Source organism: Paramormyrops kingsleyae, chromosome 17 (genome assembly GCF_048594095.1).
Source record: "Paramormyrops kingsleyae isolate MSU_618 chromosome 17, PKINGS_0.4, whole genome shotgun sequence".
Taxonomy (NCBI): Eukaryota; Metazoa; Chordata; class Actinopteri; order Osteoglossiformes; family Mormyridae; genus Paramormyrops; species Paramormyrops kingsleyae.
In genome coordinates, this window is record NC_132813.1 from 10,701,557 (window position 1) to 10,729,105 (window position 27,549).

Genomic DNA, 27,549 nt, shown 5'->3' on the forward strand with positions numbered 1-27,549 from the left:
ATGTGATCTTTACTTCTTCCATGAAACCACACAAGGAACTCTTATGACCAAGAGGGAAACATTACTTGTCCCAGAAGCTCTTGGGTTGGGTTATTTGGCAAACGGCCTATGAATGCTCAGTATGGGTGAGGCTAAACTCAGGACAGGGACAGTATGATGGGGGCTGTGGGGGCCACAAGGACTTCAAGTAAGGGGACAGCTCATGGGCTCCCATAACCAGAAGCAGGAGATGATATAGTAAACTACCAGCATGGTGTAATCTAACATGGACTACACCGTCGTGGCATCTCTGAACATCTGTACAAACCTGTTCCCCCAAATAAGCAGTGATGCATTAGATTAACCATTCCCGTTAGTAGCCATCCCGTCTTATAGTATCATCCTACAGGTATTAAATCCCCACACCCTGCCCCCCAACCAACCCCCAAGGAGTGAAAAATACTTCTGCCGATATTTTTACACATCCAAACCACTCGCATCACTGGTCCATCAAACGGCACCATAACTCACTGACAATGAGAGTCTGCAGGCGATCGAGCTTCGAAAATAGTGATCAAATAGTGACATCCGACTGCTGAGGGACTTAGGAAAGTTGTAACTGCTACGCTTGCAAGCAAAAATAAGCAGCAAAGGAACGGAAACATGTCATCTCTCAAGCATGACACATTAAATATCCTTAGATCTCATCTAGTAAGGCTGCAGGAGAAACGTCACGTTGGAGGTGGGTCACTTCATTCTGCGGTGTCAGACCACCAGCTGGTCACCGATAGTGTGACGCATGTCAAGGATCATTTCTCACAATTTGTAGCCACATTACATTATGTTATATTAACGATACTACCTGTGTACTGCTTTGTGGAATGGTCTGCTGACGATTTCTCATCATAAACAGGCACAGGAACCACAAAAACCACAGTCTTCCTTCCTCTTCGGGGCTAAAGGGGAACAGTCTTGAATTTCTCAAACTATGTCCTTCTCATTAGTTCCACAGAGATGATGTGCTTGATGTGTTTGTCACTCCAAAGCGAACTAGTTTTAACTGGCAGGTACCAGGCAGTGCCAGATGCAGAGTGCCAGTAGCAGAACCATTAGGATTTACTGGACGGGGTGGGGGGGGGCGGGTGATTCAGATTCCTCCAGTAGCACACAGTCGAGGATGCAGCAGCAAACATCAGTGGATTGTAAGAAAGGTTGAAAAAGACAGACAAAAATACTTGGGGAAGTCACTCAATGCAAGTACCCATTGATCTTTTAATTAAATAGCCGACTGAGGAGAGCTTGCAGGAGTTCCACCAGTGATGCAACATGCGTGTTTTTTTTAAATTTTATTCAAATGCATCTGTTGAACGACTAAATAATGCAACTTAAACAAATGTTTTGAGCAATGCAGGCCATGAAGAGGAGCCAGAGGCTGGTCGCTTCCAGCAGAAACGTGCTGCACAAAAGGGCCATGGACAAACGTGCATGTTAGCACCCTTTGTTGTCATTGTTCTCAGTGGTACGAGTCCCAGCCTTGAAGCAGTGCTACTTTAGGGCAACTCTACTATACTGCAGAGCTATTAATATTTGATAGAATAATGAGAAGTCCTTCCAAACCATGGGGTAACATCCTGAGGCAGCAAATTTATACAAGTGCGTGTGCGAGACACCTTGTCATTGTTTAATAAATATAATAAATCAAAGTATCCCTAGTACAATGTCAAGCATGTCAATGATGGAACAATGGCTATCTTTAGAGATTACAACCAAGCACGTGGAAGGTCACTAACAATTATGTTCTGTTCACTTGACTATAATAGATCAGAGCTTCCCCATGCTCTCGCTCTGTGAGATAGATGTCACATACCTCTTTACCATCACTTAGTCAAGAAACCAAATACCACTACAGAGATCTGCAGCATTGGACTCCCAAGTGTCAATGTAACCAACCAACCAACCCTGCAAGCATTTGTCAAAAATGATCAAGAGGGGAAAAAGAGAGAAAAGCCCAAAAATTCAACGCAACAACTGGTGGTCAGGCATCCTCAGTGGTAGAAGCATGTTCTGTACACATCTACTGCTATGGAGCTCATGAGATCTTAGAGAATGGACCAGGAGGGACAAAAGGTACCATGGTAATACAAGTCTGGCTTGTTCACGAGGGAGTTTGGTGTTTTTGTTTCCAGCCTCACCCCCTTTGACATAAAACATGTCGACACGAATAAGCTACATAGTAACTAGGTACTAAGTAATACACCCCACAGCTTGGTGTATTAGAAATACTACAGCTTAAAATTCACAGTATCATGTGGGGTGTGTCTTTCCAGAATAGTAGCAGAAGAGTTTTTCACCCTTTGAAGTCACCGCACATGTTACTCAACTCAAGAAATACAGTCAAGCGTGTTTTGTTTTTGTTCCAACAAACTCGCCGACCATCCAAGTGGACTTTTCCGTTATTTTGTAATTCTGCTTCTTCAGCCACTACGGCTGGTAAACAAGTCTTGATAAGGATCATAGCACAACTTCTTGTGAAGGAAATGCATTTAGAAATAGGTTCCCTTTGGGAGAAGGAACAGGAGCAAGAAATGAGACAGGGGTAACTGGGGGGGGGGGTCAGTGGCACATCTTCCCTCTTTAATCAGCGAGTAACATGCTATTAACCATGAAGCCATGAAACAGTGATAACAGGCTTGAACTTGTCATCCAAAGAGCAGAGTCAGACCCTAATCCCCCCACCCGAACCGACCATTAAGCCCCAGGGCCCAGTGGCAACTGCTGCACCCACACAGCTGGCTGCATCTCCCAAAAAGTGACCCCCCCCCCCCCCAACTGCAACTTTATCCTGTGATCTGGGGAAGCCCAAACCACCAGCCCCTAAAGCACACACTACCAAGCTGGACTCAAGCTCGCCCTGGTTCCTCTGCCTTCCTCATACACCATTCCCATCATTTCATCACCACACCAATGACCCCATACTGGAAACCCCCCACTGCACCTCCCCCTCCCCCCAGCCGCACCAGCAGACTTGGGTGAGGGCAGCTATAGCCCGTGTTGAAAAACCCATCATGTAACAGGTGATTGCAACATATCTAGCGGGAGCTTGTAAGCAATGAGCATGTGTGGTAGAACCACCACTGTATCAGCACCACCGTGAACAGGGCGCCAAGTATCACCAGGCCGGATCTACTCGCTTATAAACCCTCTGCATGCTTCTCTGAAGGGCGGAGACCCACAGCGACCCTTAAAAATGGAACACAGAGCCCCACCAGGCTTGGCTTCGACTGTTAAACACTGGAGAGGGAGGAACCAGTTACAACATGTAGAACTGGAACCGCTAGAGAGAGAGCGGAACCAGTTGCAACATGCAATTCTCCTGCGAGGTGACATAGTTCCCATAAGCGACAGGTAGAGGGGCGTATAATGCATATTAAAATAACACAGTCATAAATCCAAGTTGCAACTTATCTTAGGTGATCAATCGACAAGCTGCATTTTAATTGACTCAATCAAAATGATAATCAGACGATTCTGCGCTTATCTCGGCATAGATTTGCAGAATCCTCCGGAAAGCCCTGAAATAGGGCAGGAGTGTAGCGTTCGTGGGAAAGGCTGAATAAGGGCACCCATCTGCCAGAATCTTCTCTCGTTGCTGCTTGGGAACTGAAGCTTTAAACACGTTTATTACAGCGGCACTCTCTCCTCTGGCTCTCCACTCGGGACGGAATATCTGAACCGATGTAGGACCTCGAACTACTGAGCGTTTGCGTCAGTAAAACTAAAATGCCTTTTCATAGAGAGAAGACGACGGATTCAGAAAACCAGCTAAGAGTCTGCGAAAACTCGCGAGGGGCAGGGTGACATGAAGAATACGCCGGAAACGGACATGATCAAACCAGAACCAGGTTGTGTCAGACCTCAGCCACCAGCGATATCGGACTTCAGCACAGAGGTCCATCCCTCTCACTCGCTGGGGCCCGAAATATCATCTGTGCCCTGTCTGGGTTGGTGATACAAGGACAGCAATCATCCCCCCCCCCAGCCTGCAAGCATACTTGTTCCACGGCGCTGACTCACCAAGTTTTACGAAAGCAAGAATCATCTGTACTCAGATGGAACAGCATTTAAAGCACCCCCCCCCCCAAACTCACAGCCCCACCAGTAGTAATTCCTCATAAATTCCTACCCACCCCCTCTGCTTGACCTTAGTACGCATTCCTTTCTATGAAAGGACTGTGCACAAAAGCACAGAACGCCATGCCTGGCTGACAAATAGGAATATGAACCACGTGTATCACACCTAAATAATAACCATAAAATGAAACGATTACTGTTCAATCAGCCACTGTCTAAAAATAGAAACAATTATAGACCTAAGTAGCTCAGCCAACTAGGACCGAGTTGAGGATGTCTGATGATACCCCTCACTGCCCATAAGTCGTTCACCCCACTCCTTCAGAAAGCTCACATCTGCAGAGTTGTAAACCCCACCAGTCAGTCGGGCACAAGCTCTGTCCCACAAACTACTACAGGCCACAGATGGAATGCGTCCCAAGCAGCACGCTTTTGGGTTCCAAAATACCCCTCCCTCCCTCCCCCCCCCCCCCTCCTATTCCGTTTAAAAAAACACTGGCCTGTGATCAGAGCTGAGCAGAGCTCCACCTCCACGATGACAAACGCCTAAGGTGTTACCGAGGACCGTTCAGGACGCAGACTGCATCAAAGGAGAACCTACTGCTTAAGATGGGGAGGGCAGCCACCAACTAAGACAGAGCAACAGAGGCACGTGAAGACCAGAGGGTGCAATTTCCTCTAGCCTGCCCACACTAAATAATACTTCTTCCAAAGTAAGAACTATCAGATAATTCACCCAAAACTAGGAGGTGGAGGTCATTGGGATGATGCCATGAAAGCTCGAGTACAAATCTGAAATCATCTAATGCGTCCGTGCACTGGCTTCTCCGTAAAGGAGCAAAACAAATCAGAGCCCATTATTACAGACAATACAGAGAATCCTTTGACTCAGCCGTACAAAAGACATCGACCCTTTGCTCACAAGTCCTACGCTGGGTAAACACAGTGAACACAAGCACGGAAAACCGTTACCCCTGCAGTTAAGCTTACTAAAGCCTGACTTATTATGCAGAGTATTAAACATCATATTTCATGCACTGTACTGGCAGGGACTGTCATCAGTCTCAGAGGGGGCCAGGTGGATGACCTTGTTTGTCTTGCCTATTCCTAAATATAGCAGTATGTGTATACAAGTGTGTTTTGCTTTTTGTTTTTTCTTTTTTAGAACTTGTGGACACAACGCTTCTATTATTTTGTTTGGCTATAGAAAAGTATTTTTGTGTGTTTTCACAACCAGTCCACACACTCGACACATAAGAGGTCTATGCCTAAATAAAGCCATTGGTGGCTATCAAAACAGTTTATCGTGCACTTTTTTCCTCTTCACACTCGCCTTCTTACTTAGTTACAACATAAAAGGAACTACGGACATCAACTGTTGCAGATACTTCTGATTTCTAAAAAAACCTAATTGTTCAAATACTTTTTCTGACCGTCTCACACTAAGGAACTTGACTTTATTTAAATATTCAAATATCCATTGTACAAACTACATCTCTTTCCAAACAGAGCCAATGGCACAAGACAAGCTAACTGCATGACACAAGGACAATACACAAGTGTACACTGATTTTTTTGACTGGATAAAACATAAGTAGTATATTATCAAGATCCAGATATTTGACAATAAGTAAACATGTTTGACAATAAGTAAACACTTTCCAAAAAATACATGTTTCCAACAGCTATGCAATATTGTGCGATTTTCAATATGAAAAAATAGGGGAAGTCATTATCCGCTATCTTGTTTTTAAATATTTGCGTTGACTCACTCCATTTTCACAGAGCCTGCATTCAAGGTTTCTGGGTTATTGAATACTGTAGTAATGCCGGATGGAAATGTATATAAGTTATTCTGTAATTTCCATTGAATATTAAATCAAATTATACAAGCAGTTCTTAATATCCCACTGTTTATCAATTAGGAGGGGATACACAGTTTTCTAAACATGTATTAGCTTCATTCATTCATTACACAAAAAATATTTTCATAATTACATATAAACGTGGCCAGTTTAAGCAAGAATATGGGAGACTATTGAGAGAAATATATCAAATAGATCCAGCCGAGAGCAATTAAAATTGCAGCTGAAATAAAGAAGAAAAAAAAGGTCTCGGACGCCTTTGGTTTCACTGAGCTGGCAACGTGATTTTCCGGTTAACAAATTCATATAAAGTAATACGAAAAGGAAAACGAACTTTTTATTAGTTACGTTCAAGTAATACATGCAAGTATTTCGATTAATTGGCGCAACAAGAACATAATGCAACGGAGGCCATTTAAGTGTGTTAAATTTCTCACAAACATCACGAAGCCGGGGGAATGGAAATCGGAACCTCCAGAAATAGTCAGATAATAAACCAAAGTGCCAGTCATCCGAGCATATGCGCTGTGAGACCGGATCATTTGCAGGTTAACAGTTTGCATATGCATTCAACTTGGCGCTAAGATTTGCCTTGTTAATCATTTTTCTTTCTTTTTTTCTGCTTGACGGAAACTTTGACCTCGGCCGCTTTGGCGCCGCATTCCAAGGCAGCGGCCGGCATTAAAGAGGAGAAGAGTTACATTGTTGCACGAAAAGCCTGGTTAAATGCAGACGGACGAAGGAAAGGCCGAACAATAACGGACTACTTCGCTCCTCCTCGATTTACACAAGTTGGATACAGCGCCTTTCAAACTAAGCACGCCGGAGCTGTCACGATAATTGCGATACACCCACAAAAAATTCTCCATCCGTCCGCGATCACTGAGATGGCAACTGAACTGCAGAAAGTCAGGAACGGTAACAAAGTTGCAATTATCCCGGTCGGAAAGGGGAAAGACGGGGCCAAGCGCTTTTTGGCAGGGTAGCGCGGCTGTCGTGTTTCTATCCAACCCACCGAAGCGAAGCTAAAACGTAACTAACCTCCCCCCCCCCGGCATTTGGGATCACACGGTGCAAGCAGAAAATGCGCTTTTATGACTCAGATCCCTTAGATTATTTTTTTCAAATTAAACTTTGCTCGAAAAAATTAAAATAACACCCTAACGGGAACGCATATTATTGGGAGAGACCTGCACTTCTTTCTCAGTTTATATACTACACGTCTCCTGCCGCTCGTCCGAGGCGCACAGCCCACTTGTTTACCGACCGTAGCGCACACCAGGGAATCAAATCCAAAGACGGGCCCGAAAAGCCTTCCCTTAATCCAGCCACGAATCCGAGCTCAGAGGCCCAGCAACACTCCCCGATCTATCCCAATCCCTCTACGCCCGCCTTTCCCTCACCTTCCTCTGCTGCTTTTCCCAGGCCGGATCCAGAAGCAGGTCCCGGTCCCAGTCATTTTCCTGCTCCATGTATGTTCCGCCGGATGGATACTGCTGGTTTTGATTATTTGCTGCGTGGTAATCTACCATCTCAACAAGACCCGGAGTAGCGCCCTGTTTTAACTTCAAAAACGGAAGTACGGGGCAAAATAAAAAAAAAAAGTGTGTAACCGGGCTGCTGCGGTTTGTGACTCTTTTCGCTTCAAAGCAACTCGGTTGGGAAATTTCCGGCGTCCGCGCTGACGGTTCCCCCGCTGAGAATGCCTCTCTGCCGGCGAACAGGAGGGTTTGGTAGCCTGGCCACTGTGCCGCTCCCACTAACTAAATGAGTAGGCAGAACCAAACGGGTTATGAATAATGCGCTCAAGGGACAATATTCATGAGCAAGTCTTCAAATCCCGCCTAGAAAGAAATGCTTGGAAGTAAATGCGACAAATGCATATCGATCAAATAGTATTTTACAGTGTGCATGACGTTAAATACTATTTCAAACTATTTTGAAACATTATGTCAATCATAATTTGGTATTTAAACCACTGCATTGTGTTTTATTCAACATAGTACTTCAGCGTATGTCGAACGCGTTGACGGACCTTCCATCTCTTTAAAACGCGTGGAAAGCACGTTGAGGTTTAAGATGTCTACCACCTTATATCCACGAACAACAGCTGGACAGTAAAATGGCTCGATATACAAAGAATCTAGTGTTTGACCGCTTCAGACCCGCACATTAAACACACGATCAGCGAATGCGCGAACTACCCAATCGGCGAAACAATTTTAACCACAATGTGGTTCGTTGAAGGGCCGTTTATATTAAATATACATAAGGGTGTGCTAAATTATGAATAATGTACAGTTTAGCCTGGCCGACACGCTTCCCCTGGTTGAGGTTGTGCGTTTTTATTAATGCTGAAGTTCAGGAATCTAAAGTCGGCCGCGTCGTGTGCATTTTACATAACATCACTAGGGTGTTGTCCTGTTATAATTATAACTAATGTGATGATTTTAAAATGTAAACCTCTATTATCAACGTTCTAACCTCATCCTGTATGACACAGTTCGGACACTGAATAAAAGTAGGTCATGTTCTCCGAATTGTCCGGGTCGATTACCATCAACGCCCGCCTACTGTATAAATGAAGGTTATCGACTCTCTTTTTTTTTTAGATATGATTCTATGTTTGACATGTATGTCCGATGAATGTTATTGTTGTTTTGGACCATTTTCAGTTGTTGAAACTCTATATAGATTAATTCCACCTAGCCTAATGTGAAAACGGCACATTGTATGATTCCTGCTACCGAAAATTGTTTGCCAAATGAATTTGTAAAGAACAGTAAAATATTTAAAACCTATAATCATCACGACGCAAGGCTGATTCCTTACATTTTTAATATCTGAATCTGTGAAGTTAGGTATTCCAAACTTCACACATCGGCCTGACTACATTCAGATTCCTTTACTCGGTTACGTGGTTCAAATTCCACCTTGTAGAAAAACTGCACAAGCAATTAAAGAGCCTCTTGGTTCTTGGTTCCCTGTGGATCCAGTTTTTGTACTTGTTTTATATGATTAAAGGGATCTAATTAAGTTTAACAAAAAGTTTTTAAAAAACGATACACGTACATCATCTACCAAAGCCAGAAATAGGTCGTTTTATTGAACATGTACAGAATGTGATAAAGTACATATTATGTTGCACATTTAATGGTACAGCTGATATATGACAACAAATATAGATATCTTTCGAGATTCAATGCAACTTGTTGCTAAGGAGCTTAATTGGATGATACGTATAGTCTAAGAAAATAGTTACGTGATTGGTAGACTAAAGCTTACACGACACAAAGAGAGAGAACTTTTGTTACAGCTTTTTGCTCGGAGAAACAGATCATACTACGATATACATGAATACGTATACCAAAAAATGCTAAATGGATAGTAATGGAAAATCACATCGTAGTATTGTGTAATCACATACGTATATGATCTAATATATTTAAAACTGCCCTCTGAAATCAGGAATTCAATAAACAGTCAGGTCATTCCATAATGACAATGAGAAATAGTAAACAAGACTTTGAATGAATATAAAATTAATTACATCCATCCATCCACCCCTCTTCCAAGTCCTTATGCAGGTCAGGGTTGTGGCAGGCTCGGAGCCTAGAATGAATAATTCTCGAATGAATACAATCTTTGTAATTCCAGCTCAAAATTAATAGCCCACTTATCTTGTCAGTTAAACAGATAATGTTTGTAGTACCAAAACAGTACAATTAAGCTAATTCATTATATAATTTGCAAATTTAAACAGTTTTCTTGGGACTGTTTTGCGAAGTTTTTCGCTGAGTCAGCATGGAGGCAGGGTAACTATCACTGCAAGCTCACAAACAAGACATTGCATGTTCTGCTGGAGTGTCTACAGGTTTACACCCAAAGTGCCAAAGACGTATGATTTAGATGAACTGGTGTTTATAAAATCGGCCATACAGTGCGTGTCACCCTATCCAGGGTGTCTCCTGCCTCGTGCCCCTGTGCTTTCAAAGATTTGCTCCAGGCTCAATGTGACAAAGGCGCTGGATAACCAGTACAAGAAATGTATAGCTTTCCACTTGGAGGAGAGCAAGAAAATTTTATCTGTGGCTTAATATCTCAGATCTATACACATGTACCCTGCTGAGGTGGGGGGGGGGGCACCTGGTGCAGTAACATCCTTCTGCTGTAGGACACATGAAACCAAAACATAACCCACAGGCAGCAGCCTGCACACCCCAAGAATCACTGCATTAATCATTTCAAAATGAGCTTTCATGTAGATTTGTACATGCATGATAATATGATCATGAGCAAGTACTATAGTACAAAAGCCCCTGACATTCTTAGAAAATGTTAGTGCCATTTAATTCCATTTACCTGATGCTTTTATCCAAAGCAGCCTACAATAAAGGGAGGGGTTACAGTTTACGTCTGCTTCCTGCGATTTGAACTCATAACCTTTGCATCGTTAAAACAATGCCCTTCTTGTTGAGCCACAGGAGCGTATGAACAAAAAAAGGCCATTAGTGTAATTGAAAGTAAGTAACTTGTTGATGCACACTTCCGTAAAGTGAGATTCACACGGCATCACTAAGCATAAGATTTGCCCATTTAATTTCGCGACATTTAATGAGAAAGTAATTGATGAAAAGCAATAATGATACACAGAAGGACTGTCTTCTTGTTAACAATTATGTGAACCACAGTCTGCTGTTCCCTGATGGTCATGTGTGCAGGGGCCTGAAGAGGGAGCTCAGTTATACATCGTCAGGTAAAGCCACTGCGGGGGGAAAAATACAATACATTCTGAGAAATAAATAAAGAGGCAAATAATAATAAATAATACTATATAAATAATAGTAAATAATAATAATAATATGCATTTATTTGTTTGTTTGTTTATAGAGCACTTTTAAACAATAGTGCTGGGCAGGTGATAAACCATGACAAACAACACAAATGACAATGTAACAAGACTAATTTAAAAGTAAACAGAAATAACTAAAAAGAAAAACAGAAACAATAAGAGGCGAAAAGCAGTGACAACTGATAGACTATGAGAAATTCCTTCCATCCATCCATCCATCACCGTAACTGCTTAATCACAACCGGGGTCGTGGGGGGGGGACCGGGAACAAGTGGCGCATGCAGGAACCAACCCAGGGCAGATGCCAACACACCACAGGACACACACACACACACACACACACACACACACACACACACACACACACACACACACACACACACACACACACACACACACACACACACACACACACACAGGGCCAATTTAGACTCGCCAATCAACCTGTCCTGCATGCTTTTGGACCGTGGGATGAAACCGGAGCCCCTGGCAGAAACCCACATGAACACAGGAAGAGTGTGCAGACTCCACACAGAAAGGACCCGGGACCAAACCCGGGACCTTCTTGCTGTGAGGCAGCAGCACTAACCACTGTGCCTATGAGAAATTCAGTTTTATTTATATACCATCACATTTAGATCTTTCTTCATATATGGTGAGATGCCACAAGGGTCCACAATACTGATGTTATAACAAAGTTCACTGTAGTTATTTCCGTTTACCTGTCTGTAGTTGAGAGATATAGCTCCCATTCCCATTAGATCAAAGCTGTGAAATTTTTCTGCAAAGAAAGATGGGCATAGTAGAATTTTTAGAATTTAGAATTTAGTGATCAGTGGTCATTGTCAACACACCACAGCACACAGTGCACAACAACGAAATGTGTCCTCTGCATTTGACCCATATGTGACTTTCGTGACATAGCAGGGGGCAGCTAATTCAGCGCCCGGGGAGCAGTGCTTGGGGACGGTACCTTGCTCAGGGTACCTCAGTGGTGACTTGCTGGTGGGGGATTCGAACCTGCAATCTTTCAATTACAAGTGCGCTACCCTAACCATCAAGCCACCACTGCTATGTATGGCGATGTATGTAGGGTGATCAGAAACACAAACACCTTACATTTTACTTATTTAACAAACATTCTTAACCAATGCAACGTGCAATTGAGAGAGCAGGATCAGTCACTCAATCGGGGGTTAGGGGCCTCGCTCAAGGGCCCGACGGTGACATCAGCCTGCTGACCCCCAGAATTAGAGCCATTGACTTTCTGATCATAGGCATAGAGTCCTAACACACTGAGTCAGGCACCACCCCCATATAAACATTTAAGCGCTACACAATATACACATCACTGTGTCTCCAACTGTTCCAAATTATATTGGGGAGTGCTGGTCTGTACTCATACGATTCATATACCACATCCCCGCCCCACACTTTTTGCTTACGGATCATGGTGTTTAGTTTGAGGAGCAGACTGAGGAACCCTGGGTAGTTGACTGTCATGTCAGGTTCTGTGTAGCGCAGGCCAATCAGCTGGATTAGGAACTCATCCACCTGCAGGCCTAAATGACATCACAAAAGAGCCAGGATCAGCGCCACCATTTAATGAATAACTCAGAATGATAAGAATACAGTTATTGGCTGTTGTGGTTGGAGCGACAGTGCGTGCTACCTGCAGCTGTCAGAGCAGGTAGTATCTCACAGTATTCCAGTGATTGGGATTTGTTCTTGTCAAACAGCACAAAAATATCCTGAAACCAGATCAACATATCATACCAAGGGAATTATATCCAATACACGTGGCACTTTGTTGTTCGATATTAAACATGGACACTGGCAGAATGTAAGAGATATGCAAGGTTGTTATGAATTTCAGTTGCATCACGGTCACAAACTTTAGTTTACCCAAAACCAAAAAAACCAGTCACTGACCACAGAAAACAACAAAACTATTTAGCCATTAAACCCACTGAGATAAATGCGTTCTTACTGTCCACTTGGTGAAAACATCCCATAGGGACTGAAACTGTAGCCAGTCCAATTGCCCTGATCCTTTGCTCTGCCACAGTCGTTAAGGGAAATTCTGCAGTTCTTCAAGGGACGACAATAAGCAGTTCTTGGCACAGCAAGTCCAGTTAAACATCAAATACCTGACAGAAAACAAATCTTTCTCTGGAAGTAGGATACATCCATCAGGGCTACAAAACTCTTGCAGTGTTCCAGACATAATTCCTTCTCACTCCCTGCCAGCGCTGTTAAGGTTCCAGGATGAAAATAAAATAAAATATAATCTTCATTAATATTGACCACACTCGTAAGCATAAGTGAACATGATCAAATCCTTATGTCAGCCTAATCTGAGAGATACAGTACATAAAGACAGAAACACTGGGTAATATTTCTAATAGTTATATTTGTCTTTTTTATTTAGGAACTGGACCAACTAATTCATAAGAACCTCCTGTGCTTATGACTTCTTTCAGGATCTTGTACAGGTCCGCAGCACGGCACTGCTCCATCTGGGGAGAAGAGAACACAGCACGGATAAACAAAAATTGTATCTCAAGGGATCGCTGCTACCAAGGTGATAACCTTTGATATGTGCCAAATGCTGAAGCCTCATTTATCAAACTTGTGGAAACTTCATTGTGAAAAAATGCACACATGCAAATGGGGGGGAAAAAATGCGTACGCACAGAAAAGTTCAGATTTATCAAACCTGGTGTACGCACATTTCCCCTCGGAAATATCAGAACTATCCGGTGAATCTTGCACTTTCGGATTAGATTCCAAATTGCATGTCGTTGTCACAGCATGTTTGTGATGATAATAAAGTTGAATCTTAAAGTGTTTGTTGAAAGGCGCCCACAGGGCCAGAGTGACGGTGTGCATGTGGGGCAAACCCACACTTTTGTGCTGGAATCGAGATGATTATGGCGCAGGCTAAAAGAGAATTTCCCCTCGGTGATCAATAAACTGTCATTATTATAATAGCGATGCCCTATCACGCGTGTTGTGCCAGACCAGTCGGGAGATACTGATGTGCTATGTAAAACTAAAAATGAACAAATTAAGATGACCCAGACCATCGGACTACTATATTCACATTAACAGAATGAAATGGCCTTCAACTGACAAAAGTACCTTAATCACTACTCATCTACTGCTCTATGCTGTACTGTCATGCAATTGGTGTAAAAACCCTGGTGGTCCATGAAGACTCGCTCCATTCTAATCCTTCTGTTTACATAGTCACTGGCACGAACGCAATTATGCTGTTACAGATATTCTCAATTCATGGGAAGAGGTAGTATTTAAAATAGTAAATTAATTTCAGCAAAACAAATACAAAGTCTTTGGCTAACCCAAATAAACGGAATCCCAGTAGAATAGAATAGATTAATAAAATAAAAATAATTAAGCTACACCCCAGTTCACATTTTTAGATTTATTATTTCACGTGAGAGTTGACACGCACACGGACATTTTACAGGTTTACTTGCAGTTCCCTGCTTTACAACGGGTGTCACCTTTTCCCGATTTGTCCAAAATGTTGCGTTCGCCACCATTTGAAATTCTGTAGATTTATGAAAAAAATATATACATGCATTATTTCCTGTCACACTTTCATAAATCTGTGACATTCCTTAAAAAGCATCTTTTTGTGCATATGCAACTTTGATAAAAGAGGTCTCTGGATTCTCTGATCCGCATATAGACCCACAGGACATGGGAGTTGGTGTGTGGAACACGGCCGATTTTATTGGAACCCTTGAGATGACGAATCAAAAAACCCACAAAACAAGTTTCACTCAATCATTCAGATCAGCTAACTTGCTAAGACATGAGAACGGAGCCATTGCCTAATAAAACTGGTTGCAGGTGTGTTGAGGGCAAGAGAGCATGACAGTGTCTGTACTGCACTGCAGTATTCTACAGGCTGACAGTGTGACTCTGTCTGTGCCTTACTGTGAGATTCTATAGATGAACAACTTGGCAGTGTCTGTGATATTCGACAGACTTACATTGCAGCAATGTTTGTTGAAAATCTGCTGAACATCTGCGACAGAGGGAAGGACTGACTGGGTGGGAGCGATGGTCTGCATCTGCAGAAAACACACAAGGATGCCTCACTGGCGGGACAGTATGCAGTGTATAGGAAGCGACATGGCTTTATGCTGGTGAAGTGGTTCTAGGTGTCCCATAAAATCTTGACAAGTGACAAGAACCAATATGACATGTAGCGGTTTACCTGCATGGGGGCGTTAACATCCTTGCTGGGTTTCTGAGAAGGCCTGCAAAAATGGAGAAAAATATCTGGAACACCAACAAGATCTATCCAGTTATTTCCAAAACAAAACTTTTTAAAGAAGAGACCCTGTCTCCTTTCAATTTGCTAATTATTCATTAATTACAAATGAATTATTAAAATTCACTATTGATGTAACCAATAATGCAATAAATTATCTATTATGTGGGGATGACACTTGCAACTTTACCATGTGACGCCAATAATCTGATTTCTAGCTCTCAAACTCTATTGACCGTTCAGTGCTCTTTGAAAATTACACAGGATAACTTAATTATAAGATAAGACTAAATTAACCATATTTCAACATAAAGACTTTAAACTGTACCATTCGTAATACAGAATGTTATCTTGTCCAACATCACTTTATTTTACCATTATGAATAAAATGGTATGAGGAGTGTCAATGGGTTCATACCGTGCTGCTGTGAATATTCTTTTTTTTCCCCACCAGCGTTCATGTTTCACTCTTATTTAATATATCAATGATGGAAAAATACATCGGACATAATGTCTAGATAAATGGACAAATCCAAAGTTTAATTAATATCAGCAAAAATAGACCAGTTTGCACTTCTATGTCCTTACTGCATAACAGTAGAACTCACTCTAAAATTGGAAATTTCACTTGGGGGGTGTGGGTACTTCTTATATATAACCCCCATAATGTACCATTCAGTTTTCAGAGTTTTCACTGAAGTGTCGCCTCTCACTTTGTCGTGTTGCCCTTCTCCGTCAGGACACGGAGGATGAACTCCCCTTCCAGGCCAGCTTCCCACGTTGAGGGGATGATGACGTACTGGCCGGGGGGCAGGTGGCCCCGCACCACCACCTCCCTGCGTGGGCTGTAGCTGTCCATGCACAGCAAGGGCTTGAGCAAACTCAGGTCCAGGTGGGATAGGTACGACTGATCTGAGCGCACCTGCGTGGCACACAAACACACAGCAGCAGCGCACCATCAACGCCTCTATATTACCGAGTGAACAGTGAGTGTGTCTGCCTGCATGAACATACAGTAGGTGTACACTTGGGCGACTGGATCATTAGTCAGCTGAGACACATCACCGTTTACACCTGTGTCTCTTATGGTTTCCGAAGGTGTCCAGCTGACCACTTGTGTTCAGAGTTCATTACCGCCTGCGTCACTTCCGCTAAAAGGTCAAATGGCCCCGCGTAGAGTTATTGTGACGTCCATGCCAGAGACACATCAGGATGCCTTAGCATTTATACTACAAAAGATACGTGTTCAAATGCGTCCTAGACCAGCTCGGCTAGTGATTTGGGTGATCGGATAACAGTGTGTCTTGGTGGTCATTTACACTTTTATTTAACACTGTCTTCTTACAATCCAATTGCCCAATTGTAAACAGGGGCCATAGTGAATCTTATCCCCAAACCCAAATCGAGTTACAAAAACTGACCTTGTATATGTGCAGATTTATGGCGAGCTGCGTCTCAGTGCGTCTCTTGTTCTTTTGCATCAGAGCCACCAGGAAGGTGCAGGTCAGCTCAGGGTCTCTTGGGTCTTCATCCTCTTCTTGCAGGGTCAAGTGGAACTGAGGGTTCTGCCAAAATCTGACTACAAAATCACAAAGCCCAATCCAGAATAATCCAGCATTAGTGTATCGTGTGTGGAAATTAACCTAAAAACAAAAGTTTAGGTCGCTAGCGTGCGTTTGTGTGTGCAGGCATGTTCCTGGAGAACCATCCCATTTGAGGTGCATGCAACAGCATGACGAATAAGCAGTTAAGAAAAATGCATGAATGAATGGACCACAGGATGAGACGTTACTATTTTTAGAACGCGATAGACATCTGTCTGTCTCTATCTGTCTGTCTGGCTTCTTATCACACCTTTTGCAGAGATCATTTGGTCGAGCGACATTCGATAACGGTTGATAGCAGATTACAAAGCAACATTGGCTATTAATCAATGGTTTGTTGAACTGCCCGCTTGTCTATGCGGAAATATGAGCTACATGAAATACCAAGAAACCACTGACTCATCAATCAGTCAGCCACCGCAAAAAAATTGTCAACAGCGTGGAAATCTTTGAATGAAGATGGAAACATGCGCAGCATATGTCATGCGTGCGGAACAAAAACATTTCAACAATTCACAATACCGAACGAAAAAAAAAAAAAACAGTTTGTAGGAATAACATGTAATAGAAAAACAGCTTTCGATATATCAGTCTACGGCCATGGGGCACGAGTGCCTGAGGGCGATCCGGCTCACTGGATCCTCATCACTGAGGACCCGAGCAGCTGTGCCAAGCCAAGGGGACGCCCATGTAACACCTGTCTGTGGCTGATTGACAGTCACTTCCGGAGGGTGGGACTGGACCTCATGTTGGCCTGGCGGGGGGGAGCGGGTATCGCTAACCAGAATCCTGAGGTGTTTCATCATGTGCTGAGTGGGGCATTGCACTGCGCCACTGCATCACTGCATGCTCCCCAACCTGACCTGACCTGTATCACAATATTGTGTTTTTTCAGGATATTTTATTTTATTTATATGTATGTACTGTGTTTGCACTACACTTACACTATTGTAATGCTGGTAATGCTGTTTGTCTGTTTGGCACTCTATATACGTCCGTCTGTGCACTAAGCTCTCGCTGCTGTATGAGCCAAGATTTCCCCCTGGGTTTTAAAAAGTCCATCTTAATCTTAATCTTAATCTTAAAATACAATGAACTTCACCAATAATTATTTTTTTCTGTGGTGGATGATTAATCCTTTTAATGAAGGAGACATAACAAGAGATGCATCAAAAATGTTACATTGGAATGTTATATAAAATAAGATATAAGAATAAGACCCTGTAAGCAACAAGGAAGATGCTTGGATGGATAATTTAATTCTGATTTTTCATTCTAATTTATTTTTCACAAAATATTTACTATAGTGTTGCCCTTAATAGTACAAAAATATACATTTGGAAATATCTAGAAAAGCTGCAATGCAAAAATCATATACCGTACATAGACCTAGTGCTGGGAATCGGACTGATGAAAGTGACTATTGACATCAGCTTTACGAATCTGTAAAAATGGGCCTGTAACTGGACCCAATTAGAAAAAGCACCAGCTAATGAGACTGGGAGAGGCAGTGTGTCCCATCCCAGTCCTCAGGTTGGGAAACACTGGTGTAAGGGACTCTGATCTGGTCAGATTATGGCTTGTCATTGAGTGAGACAATGCTGACATAAATAGACATCAGTCCAAAGGGTGATGGGAAATCCTAGCAAGAAATCCTGCTTCACTACCACAAAGAGATGTTAAACATGTAGTGAAGCAAGAAATCCTGCTTCACTACCACAAAGAGATGTTAAACATGTATTAGTAACCATATTATTACCAACCAGCAGCAAAATTGTCTTACCCCCTCCAGGAGGACCCCCAGCAGACAGGCTGGGTACCCAGCTTCCCTGATGCAAGGTGCACTGCCAGGGTTTGACAGTATCCAGGCCACTGAGCGTAGCCTCAGTCAGATGGCACACCTCAATCTCATCAAAATTCAGGCAGAAGTCTGACAGCGTCATCCTGGCGACAGTAGGACAGGGGGAATCAAAAGTAAGAAGTTCTGGGCAAGACAGAGATCAAAATATTCAGAAAGATGCAAGCAGCAGTAATTCACAGGAGACAGACCAGAATTCCCCATCCTCTGCTTGCGTTCTGCCGATGCGGTCCTGCTCAGCTTTGCTGACTTGGTTCCACTCGGACCTGCAAAGGAAATTTAGGATTTCAGCACTGCTTCCTTCTTCCTTCATAGCTGCAGTTGAAGGCTGAGTTTCAGCTTCATGGGAGGTCTTGGTTTACCGTGACTGAAAACATTAAGTAAGGGTAGCGAAAGTACAGGCTGAAATGCAAAGCATAACGCACCCATTTTTGTCGCTCCAAGGTCCCTCCCATTCCGTGTTCCCCCACGGGTTATACACTCGCACTAGCTCAACCACCCCAGTGCGCGTCGTGACCTGGGACAGTGAAGGGCATTTATGCTCGTCAGAAACATGTACGTAACCTACATGAATGCAGTGTAGAAATGGTGCTGGCTACTGATCAGCGGTGGAAATTTCAGGTCCACAAAGTAAAAATCCAGACCAAGATTTTGTTTCAACCAACCAGTTGAGCATAAAGAGTCACAGTCACAGAGTACTCAACTCGTTGGTTGGAACAAAATCTTGGTCTGGATTTTTATTTACTGGACCGGAAATTCCCATCTCTGGTACTAATGAACAGCTGGACCAAAGTATCACCTTCTCCACTGCTGTTATGGAGTAGGCATGTCTGAACATGATTCCAAACTTGTTCTTCTGCTCCAGCGCACCCTGTTTGTACAGAAAGACGTTAAGTATGCTGATACACAGTCTATTTATCCGCCAGTGTTCCTCAACCCGGTCCTTGGGGACCCCCAGTCGCTCCGGGTTTTTGTTCCCTCCCAGCTCCCCACACACCTGTACCAGGTATTTGGCATACTTGACTGTTTGGTTCAGGCATGCTGCAGACTGGGAGGGACCAAAGGTGTGGACTGTCTGGAGGTCCCTGGGGACTAGGCTGAGAAAAACTGTGTTATCCTCCACTCACTATGTATGCTGCAATAAAAACATGCTTTTTGAGAAACAATGGTTGACCTATAGGGGCAGAGAAAGAGACAAACTTTTCTTTGGCTACAGCTAGAGGTAGTGAAGGAAAACAGACATCATTTGGTCAGTAACCAACTCAACACACACATACACACACACACACCTGCGTACTGGCACAATTAATGAGTGCTCCTCTCTTCAGCAGGCCTTCGAGAAAGTGTCCACTATCGTGAGGCATTGCTGCCATGCTGAACACCTCCGTCACACCCCCGGTCATGTCCACCATGGCCTCGTGGGGGAAGCCCATGTTTAAGGCCTGGTACCCCCCCTTCAACCTGGCGAAAGGCAGAACACTGGAGCATAAACTACAAACAAGGATATTCATAACTATTCTTAGAACATCTGTTGATGCAGGGATCTGCATCCCAAAAAGCAAGTTCAAATATGATATATAAAATTGGACAATACAACCACTGCTCATTTAATGACCATTCACAAATACGATTCATTTTTCAACCAATTAGCACTACTCACTAGACTGTTAATGGAAGTAATAGACAGGAACAATACAATTTGCGTAAGATTGATCATTAACCTTCATTAGAGGCTTAAAATAAGAATTTTATTTGACAGCATTGTGCTATATGCTGATACTGTGGTATGCACAGTGAAGCAGGCAATTACAGCAGTCATAGACATCACCACATCAGAGAAACACAAAACAATGCATGATCTCATCATCTCGGGATAACAACTTTTATGTCAAGATCACAAGAAAAATAAGTCGTTGATAATGGGAAGAAAAAAATAATGAGTGTCTTCTTTGGGCTTCTGTATTAATGTGATCAATGTCCTTTTGTAATATCGACCCAGCCTTTTCCATTGGATGTTCTAGATGTCAGCAATGCATCACATTTTAACTAGCTAAGGATGCTAGTTAAAAGAGACAGCATATTCAAGAATGAAATATCCATATTCCATATTTTTCCCAGTATGAGAAATTTTAAAACGAGCGTGTTAAAATAATCATTAATAATATTAGTTTTGTTCAAACACGAGTTAAATGCGCACTGACTTGGCATATGCCTTCTCCAGAAGCGAACTCCAAAATTCTTCTTTCGCAGACGAACGTAGATAAACAAGCTGGCCCTCACATGTTGGCAGGAAGTCATCAATCTTTACTTCCTTCCATTCTCCATACTGCCAGAACTGCAGAAAGAAAGAGGTTAACAGGGAGCTGATTTGGTTGCCATTAGTCTTTACAAACCAGCAATGATTCGGGGAAATTTAGATGTCATTGTATAAAAATGTATTTAACTCCTCTGATGATTGTAACCATCTGGGGCGGTTCATGCTTTAATGATCCTGAGCTATGTCATCTGGAGCTATGTCATAGAGTCATGCCATCTGGAAGGGCCTCCCTTGGTCAACAGGTCCATGGGGAAAAGCCAGACAAACTCCAATCCAATAAAGACCCTCGTGAAAGGTACCAAAGCAAGTAGGAGTAGCCTGCACAGAATAAAGTAACTTGACATGTTTAAAAGGGAACCCCCTACAGACTACTGGGAGACCTCAATGGTCGTGTGGGGAATGATAACGATGCCTAAAGGAACGACTGGGAAGAATGGCCTGCAAGGTCTAAACCCAAGAGCTGGTGAGCTGGATCTGGCAGATAAAGACGAGGTTGGTGTTCGCTGGGAACATCTGGCTGAAGCTTTTGTGTTAGACAAATCCAACTGACACTTCCGTGAAAAATGAATGGATGATGCTCAAGGCCAAAATCACTGCAGCACTGACATGGTGGTCACCACTGGTGACGAAAACTCTCCAGTGGAAGAAGGAGACCTTCAGGGCAAAGTTTACTAAGAGGTCACCTGAGACAGTCGAAAGATCCCAATGGCCAGAAGGGCAGCATCTAAGGCAAGCTTGTTGTTTACCAATCAGTATATGCCCCTATCCTTACCTATGATCATGACCAATGACTAAAGATCATGGTTGTAAGTACATGCAGCCAAAATTGAGTTTCTCTGCAGGCTTGTCAGACTTACTCTCCAGAACAGAGATCATTTTTATGTTTCCAAATATTATTTGGAAATAACAGAGGGACTCTGAAACAGAGCTGCTGCAGATCAAGGCGAGCCAACTGAAGTGTTTTGGGCATTTTAAAAGGATGCCATCTGGTTGGCTGCCAATGCAAATTTTCTGGCCAGGATCCACTGGGCAGATGAACCCAGAGCAGACCCAGAACATGCTGGAGAGACTGTATTTCCCAGATGGCTTGGAAATATCCCCCGAAACACGCTGGAGTGCATGGCTTCTAGTTAGTACGCAACGTCTGATCTGATCTGCTTGGCACGCCATCTCTACAACCCTCACCAGGAAAGAGGTGTGATGAATGAATATGATGTTAAATTTAAAGGATTCTCAGCATACTGTGCATCACTGGTGGATTTAATCCAACAGGAACCAATGCAGTCATTTACCAGTGATTTACAGGAAATTCTCCTCAAGCATGACTTTCAAAGCGTTTCACCTAATCTCCACCTCTGGTCCTAACCCTTACGAATGAATAGGGAGATTACTGCCTGTGATGACTATTAGATCTGGCAACATCCGGTGGGATCAATGAGTGAGTCGAGAGAAAAGCAAGACCCTCAAGGTCATCATCATCATCATCATCATCATCACTTCTGTAGGTGGCAACATGGATCAGTGGATGGCACAGGGGTGGTAGTTCTGATTGTTACCTAGTTTCTATTTGATATAGATCTAGCATTTTCTTTCCATGTTCCCTGGTTTTTGTAAGTATTACCGTTACCTCCCATAGTCCAAATATATGTTATTAAAGCAGATTGGCTTCTCTAAATTGCCCTTAGTGAGTGACTTTATGTGTGTTTATGTGCCTTGTGATGAACTGGTGCCTTGTGTGGGATGAGCCCTGCCTCTCGTCCTGTGCTTCCCAAAATAAGCACCGAGCAATGATGCAATGATGCAGTATGTCTGCCAGCTACTTAACTTACATTGGCTAGGTACAGTTAGTTTTCTCCATCCTATAGGGAATTAAACAATTTCATCATTATCTACAAATATACATGCTGTCAATATTATTCAATTATTCAATATTATTATGTACAGATACACTCATTCTGTTTGTTGCATATTTTACATAGCATATTTATATTCTGCTACTACATTCCTGCTGCTATGTTATATATAGATAGTCAATTCACATATATGCTGTGTATCTGCCCTCCTACTGTGTCATGTGCACTGTGTGTGGTCCGTGTCCAACCCCCGTGTTTACACTCGCATACTTAGTCTGGATCTTGCCCCTGTAATTGTGTACATATGCCCCCCCCCCACCCCCACCCCCACATCGTGGTCCCAGGTGAACGACATCTCATATATATACTTGTGTATGGGCTGGCTTGACTTGACTTGACTTGAATAGATCTACTTTTAAAATCGAGCTTCAAAATTAGCAGCAGCCCTGTGGAAAGTTCCTATTAATAAGCTCAGAAATGACTTTAATCCGTTGCAGTTTTGGGTACACTAGAGGACTGACCGACCTGGAAGACAAAGCAGCCGGTGTAGCCTTCCTGGAAGCTCTGCCTGCAGGGCACCACACGCTCCAGCAGGTGGCGGTGCAGGGAAAGAGAAGTCACTACCGACAGAAACCAGCAGTCACCTGAAGAAGAGGACGGTGATGTAATCGACCACGGCATGATTTGGAATCTTAGTCACCAGATACACAATTTTAATGCTATAAAGGGCCCCCTTATAGCCCTTTGCCTTACTTACCCGCAACTAACAGTCCACAAGCTCCAGAAAACTAGCTTAAAGTGTTAATACAGCACTAAGTTTCTTGGTAATAACATTTCCAAATATTTCAGTCTTTCACCGAGGAGTCATGGAGGCCAGCGGTCATTTACTGTAAGCCTTCATTAAGTAACATAACAAAAATCAGGTCCAAACTGGTTAGCGTTTGTTTTATTATATTATAGATCCATCGTGGGTGCAACACAAACATTTCAGCACTAGGCCATCATCAAAGGATTCAAGGGGATTCAAGGGATTTACTCAGCACATACAAGGTATGGAGTCAGGCTCTAACCTGCAGTGAAATGCAAGGTGGTCATCCCTGCCATGATGAAAAGAGCGGAAGGCAAATAGACAGAAAGGTAACGATGTAATAAAGATAATAAGGAACAGGGAGTTATACTGAGGGCAAAACAGAGCAGAAATGCACAACACAGTGCAAATAAGGCGCGAGGTACATATATAAATTAATGAATGTTGAATGACAGCCATCGATTAAGTATTAAGCACAAGATTGTAGCCATGGAGTCAACATTGGGGGGAACCAAGGCCATAATTATTATATTCATTGGGGGGGACATTATGGGTACATCTACATTTTGGGGGGGGGGGGCATGTCCCTGCCAATATATATTATGATTAAGGCCTCGATTAAGCAATCTGATGGTGTGGCTGTAGCAGCTCCTGAGCCTCTCAGCTCTCACTGAGAGACAGCAGAAGCGCTTACCCGACCTCAGCCAGCTAAAGAGGCAGGTGCGGCAGCTCCTGAGCCTCTCAGCTCTCACTGAGAGACAGCAGAGGCGCTTACCCGACCTCAGCCAGCTAAAGAGGCAGGTGTGGTAGCTCCTGAGCCTCTCAGCTCTCACTGAGAGACAGCAGAGGCGCTTACCCGACCTCAGCCAGCTAAAGAGGCAGGTGTGGCAGCTCCTGAGCCTCTCAGCTCTCACTGAGAGACAGCAGAAGAGCTTACCCGACCTCAGCCAGCTAAAGAGGCAGGTGTGGCAGCTCCTGAGCCTCTCAGCTCTCACTGAGAGACAGCAGAGGCGCTTACCCGACCTCAGCCAGCTAAAGAGGCAGGTGTGGCAGCTCCTGAGCCTGTCAGCTCTCACTGAGAGACAGCAGAGGCGCTTACCCGACCTCAGCCAGCTAAAGAGGCAGGTGTGGCAGCTCCTGAGCCTGTCAGCTCTCACTGAGAGACAGCAGAGGCGCTTACCCGACCTCAGCCAGCTAAAGAGGCAGGTGTGGCAGCTCCTGAGCCTCTCAGCTCTCACTGAGAGACAGCAGAGGCGTTTACCCGACCTCAGCCAGCTAAAGAGGCAGGTGTGGCAGCTCCTGAGCCTCTCAGCTCTCACTGAGAGACAGCAGAAGCTCTTACCCGACCTCAGCCAGCTAAAGAGGCAGGTGTGGCAGCTCCTGAGCCTCTCAGCTCTCACTGAGAGACAGCAGAAGCTCTTACCCGACCTCAGCCAGCTAAAGAGCTGCAGATACTGTGTCCATAAGAAACTGGTCTTCCATAGTCGAGGGAACTGGGAAGTATTTAAATACATCTGAAATGGAATTACCGTCATATACTACACCTTTGTTAGTCGCATGTCTGTTAAAATATCATATAGTTTTTGGGGATTGTTTTTTATTCAATAATATCCACCTTGATAAATGATTCAGGTAAATTCTTAATTGTATCAAACCCACCACTCAATTTTTTCCTTCCCCATTTAAGATTTCTGACTGGGGCCATTTCGGCCTTGACCACTGGTCAATAAACCATTGATGAATAAACTTTGGTCCTGTTGTTTATGTAAATGTGTTTATCTTTTACTAACATCAACTATTTCCTTTACATGAATACCTTGAAATGGTATCAGGGCTTTTCAATTCTGCTCCTCAATTCCAGATCCAGGCCTTGTTTTCAGTTCTCCCAGGTAGTTAGTTTAAGAATGACTGATTCTGATTGGCCACAAAGGCTTCACACCTGGCTGACAGGAACAGGAAGCTGGAAAATCAGCAGGGCTCAGACCTTGAGGATTGTGATTTGAATAACCCTGATATAAGTCATGTCTGTCTGGTTTGATTATAAATGGATTGCTGAATAACAGGCATCTTCATGCATGTTTTGGGAAAGATTTTGCTCAATGACATCTTTGATTGGCAAAGCTTCAGGAAAGATATATAGCTGATGTCATACCTTTCAGAAAGGTACTGAATTTAAATTGTGCTTAAGTTTAAATTATGGGTGGCCAATCTTATCCACAAAGGTCCACAGTGTGTGTGGGCTTTCACTGCAACTCCCTAATTAGATTACTAATTAGAGGACTGATTGGATGAAGAGTCCTCACACCTGGGTTTGAACAGCTGACCTACAGGTTATCCCAAAAACCTGCATACACACTGGCCCTTTGTGGATAAGATTGACCACCCCTGGTCAATGAATAGATCAATGTTTCCCAATCCAGTCCTCTGCAGAGACTCATAGGTCCATGTTTTTGTTCCCTCCCAGCTAGTCCACATTTTTGCTCCCAGCTGGGCGGGAGCAAAAATGTGGACTGTCTGCCGGTCCCCAAGTAGTAGGGAAACACCAGTATATATGAATTACAGATCTGCAAAACCTGTGGCTCACTTACTCAAGCTTCCCTGACACACATCCATGCACGTGGCTCCGCCCACAATGAACTGCGGTGATTGACAGATATCCTGGCAGCAGAAAGAGTTTGCTTAGACATCACAGTCACATCCGTCTGCTAATTGGAAAAGTTATGCCTGGAGAAAGCCGCAATGACGTCAGCTTGCAAGCAGCATAGTTTAAACGCAACAAACTCGCAAACTTTTCGCAAGTCCGTTGCATCTCTTCTTACAGACCTTGATTTATTTAGCTGGCCGTCACATATTATGCCAGTCAGATTCATATTTATCTGCAATTTTAATATGTAACATAAGCAATGAAAACTGGTCAAATATGTAGGTGTTTATAGTTGTCTTGGAAAGGTACATGGCGAAGACAGTCTATTTACAAAATACATACTTTTTGTAACTGTCTATTGTTACTTTATTTCACGGCAACGACTTTTAACAGTCAACACTGTTGAGTTTAATGTTACAAGACACGGGCAGCGACATTTGAGAGGTACTTCTAGGTAAGTTCGCATATACGCAAACAATTTATCATGTTTAAATGATTACCGAGCAATAGGCCTATATTAATTATTTAATAGTACTTCGAGTAATAAATTGGCACGCAGGATTACATTAAATTGGAAAATGGATCAACTTGGTTTACCTTAGGTCGCTTCCACACAATGTTTGTCTGTTGCTGCATGTTCCCGTAAGGAAATGTGGTATCGACGAAAAGTCCATCGTTAGCGTAATTAGTATTAGAAAATGACGGGACAGACGGAGCCAAAGCTGCAGAGCTTGCCAGGGGCTGGCGCAGTGGTCCGGCAGGAGAACTGCTTTTGTCCGGAGTTTTGGTTTTAGTCTTGAACATGGTGGACCTGCATTCGCCCCAGTTTGATCTCTTACCCAGGACGCGTTGGCGGTTCACTGTGTTGTTAGATTACGCGGAAGACGTGTTCTTGTGAAAGATTCAATCAGGTAAATAATACTAAGGGAATGTATTTAAAATAATACACCATAGAAGTTATTTAGCACTATAAGTTATGCCCAAAATACAAGACTTGTGTTCAGTACTGATTATCAATAAAACTTTACTTCATAAACTTTTACCTTTTATTACATTCACAGAAACGTAATACCTGTTCAAGAAGCCACGCCCATTTGAAAGAGCGCCGCACCATGGCGCACCTGAATTAAGAAGTAATTACCATAATAAAGTCAGTGTATATATAATATTTTATAACAGCAGGCTCGCACGCACGTTTAGGTAAGATGTTGCCACCATATCAAAATACTATCCTTTAATATGAATAGTCTAAGTAGATCACCCGTCCCTACAAATTCCGGAAAACCATGAAAACAATTAATAAGCGAATATTTGTGTAAAATACATTAG

The 27,549-nt window shown here is 43.2% G+C and overlaps 2 protein-coding genes across 6 annotated transcripts in view; both read right to left on the minus strand.

Annotated features, from left to right (window-relative positions):
- The window catches only part of actn4 (actinin, alpha 4), a 34,200-nt gene extending 26,459 nt beyond the window's left edge, over positions 1-7,741 (minus strand). For all 5 annotated transcript variants that reach the window (XM_023812083.2, XM_023812081.2, XM_023812082.2 and 2 more), the window contains exon 1: positions 7,379-7,741. In XM_023812083.2, the coding sequence (XP_023667851.1) occupies positions 7,379-7,507 (129 nt within the window). In that variant the 5' untranslated portion in view covers positions 7,508-7,741. The remainder of the gene's footprint in view (positions 1-7,378) is intronic.
- A 1,312-nt stretch (positions 7,742-9,053) lies between these two features.
- Positions 9,054-27,315, minus strand: LOC111844104 (calpain-9). The gene is made up of 20 exons (XM_023812252.2): positions 26,818-27,315; positions 26,165-26,234; positions 23,294-23,412; positions 20,800-20,933; positions 19,888-20,059; positions 19,398-19,469; positions 19,024-19,115; positions 18,790-18,864; positions 18,524-18,684; positions 16,558-16,715; positions 15,850-16,058; positions 15,080-15,122; positions 14,853-14,933; positions 13,286-13,346; positions 13,015-13,079; positions 12,818-12,886; positions 12,500-12,578; positions 12,273-12,389; positions 11,550-11,608; positions 9,054-10,740 (listed from the first exon to the last, which is right to left on the minus strand). The coding sequence occupies exons 1-20, from the start codon at positions 27,022-27,024 to the stop codon at positions 10,714-10,716; spliced, it is 2,070 nt and encodes a 689-aa protein (XP_023668020.2). The 5' UTR covers positions 27,025-27,315; the 3' UTR covers positions 9,054-10,713.
- Positions 27,316-27,549: the final 234 nt, after the last annotated feature.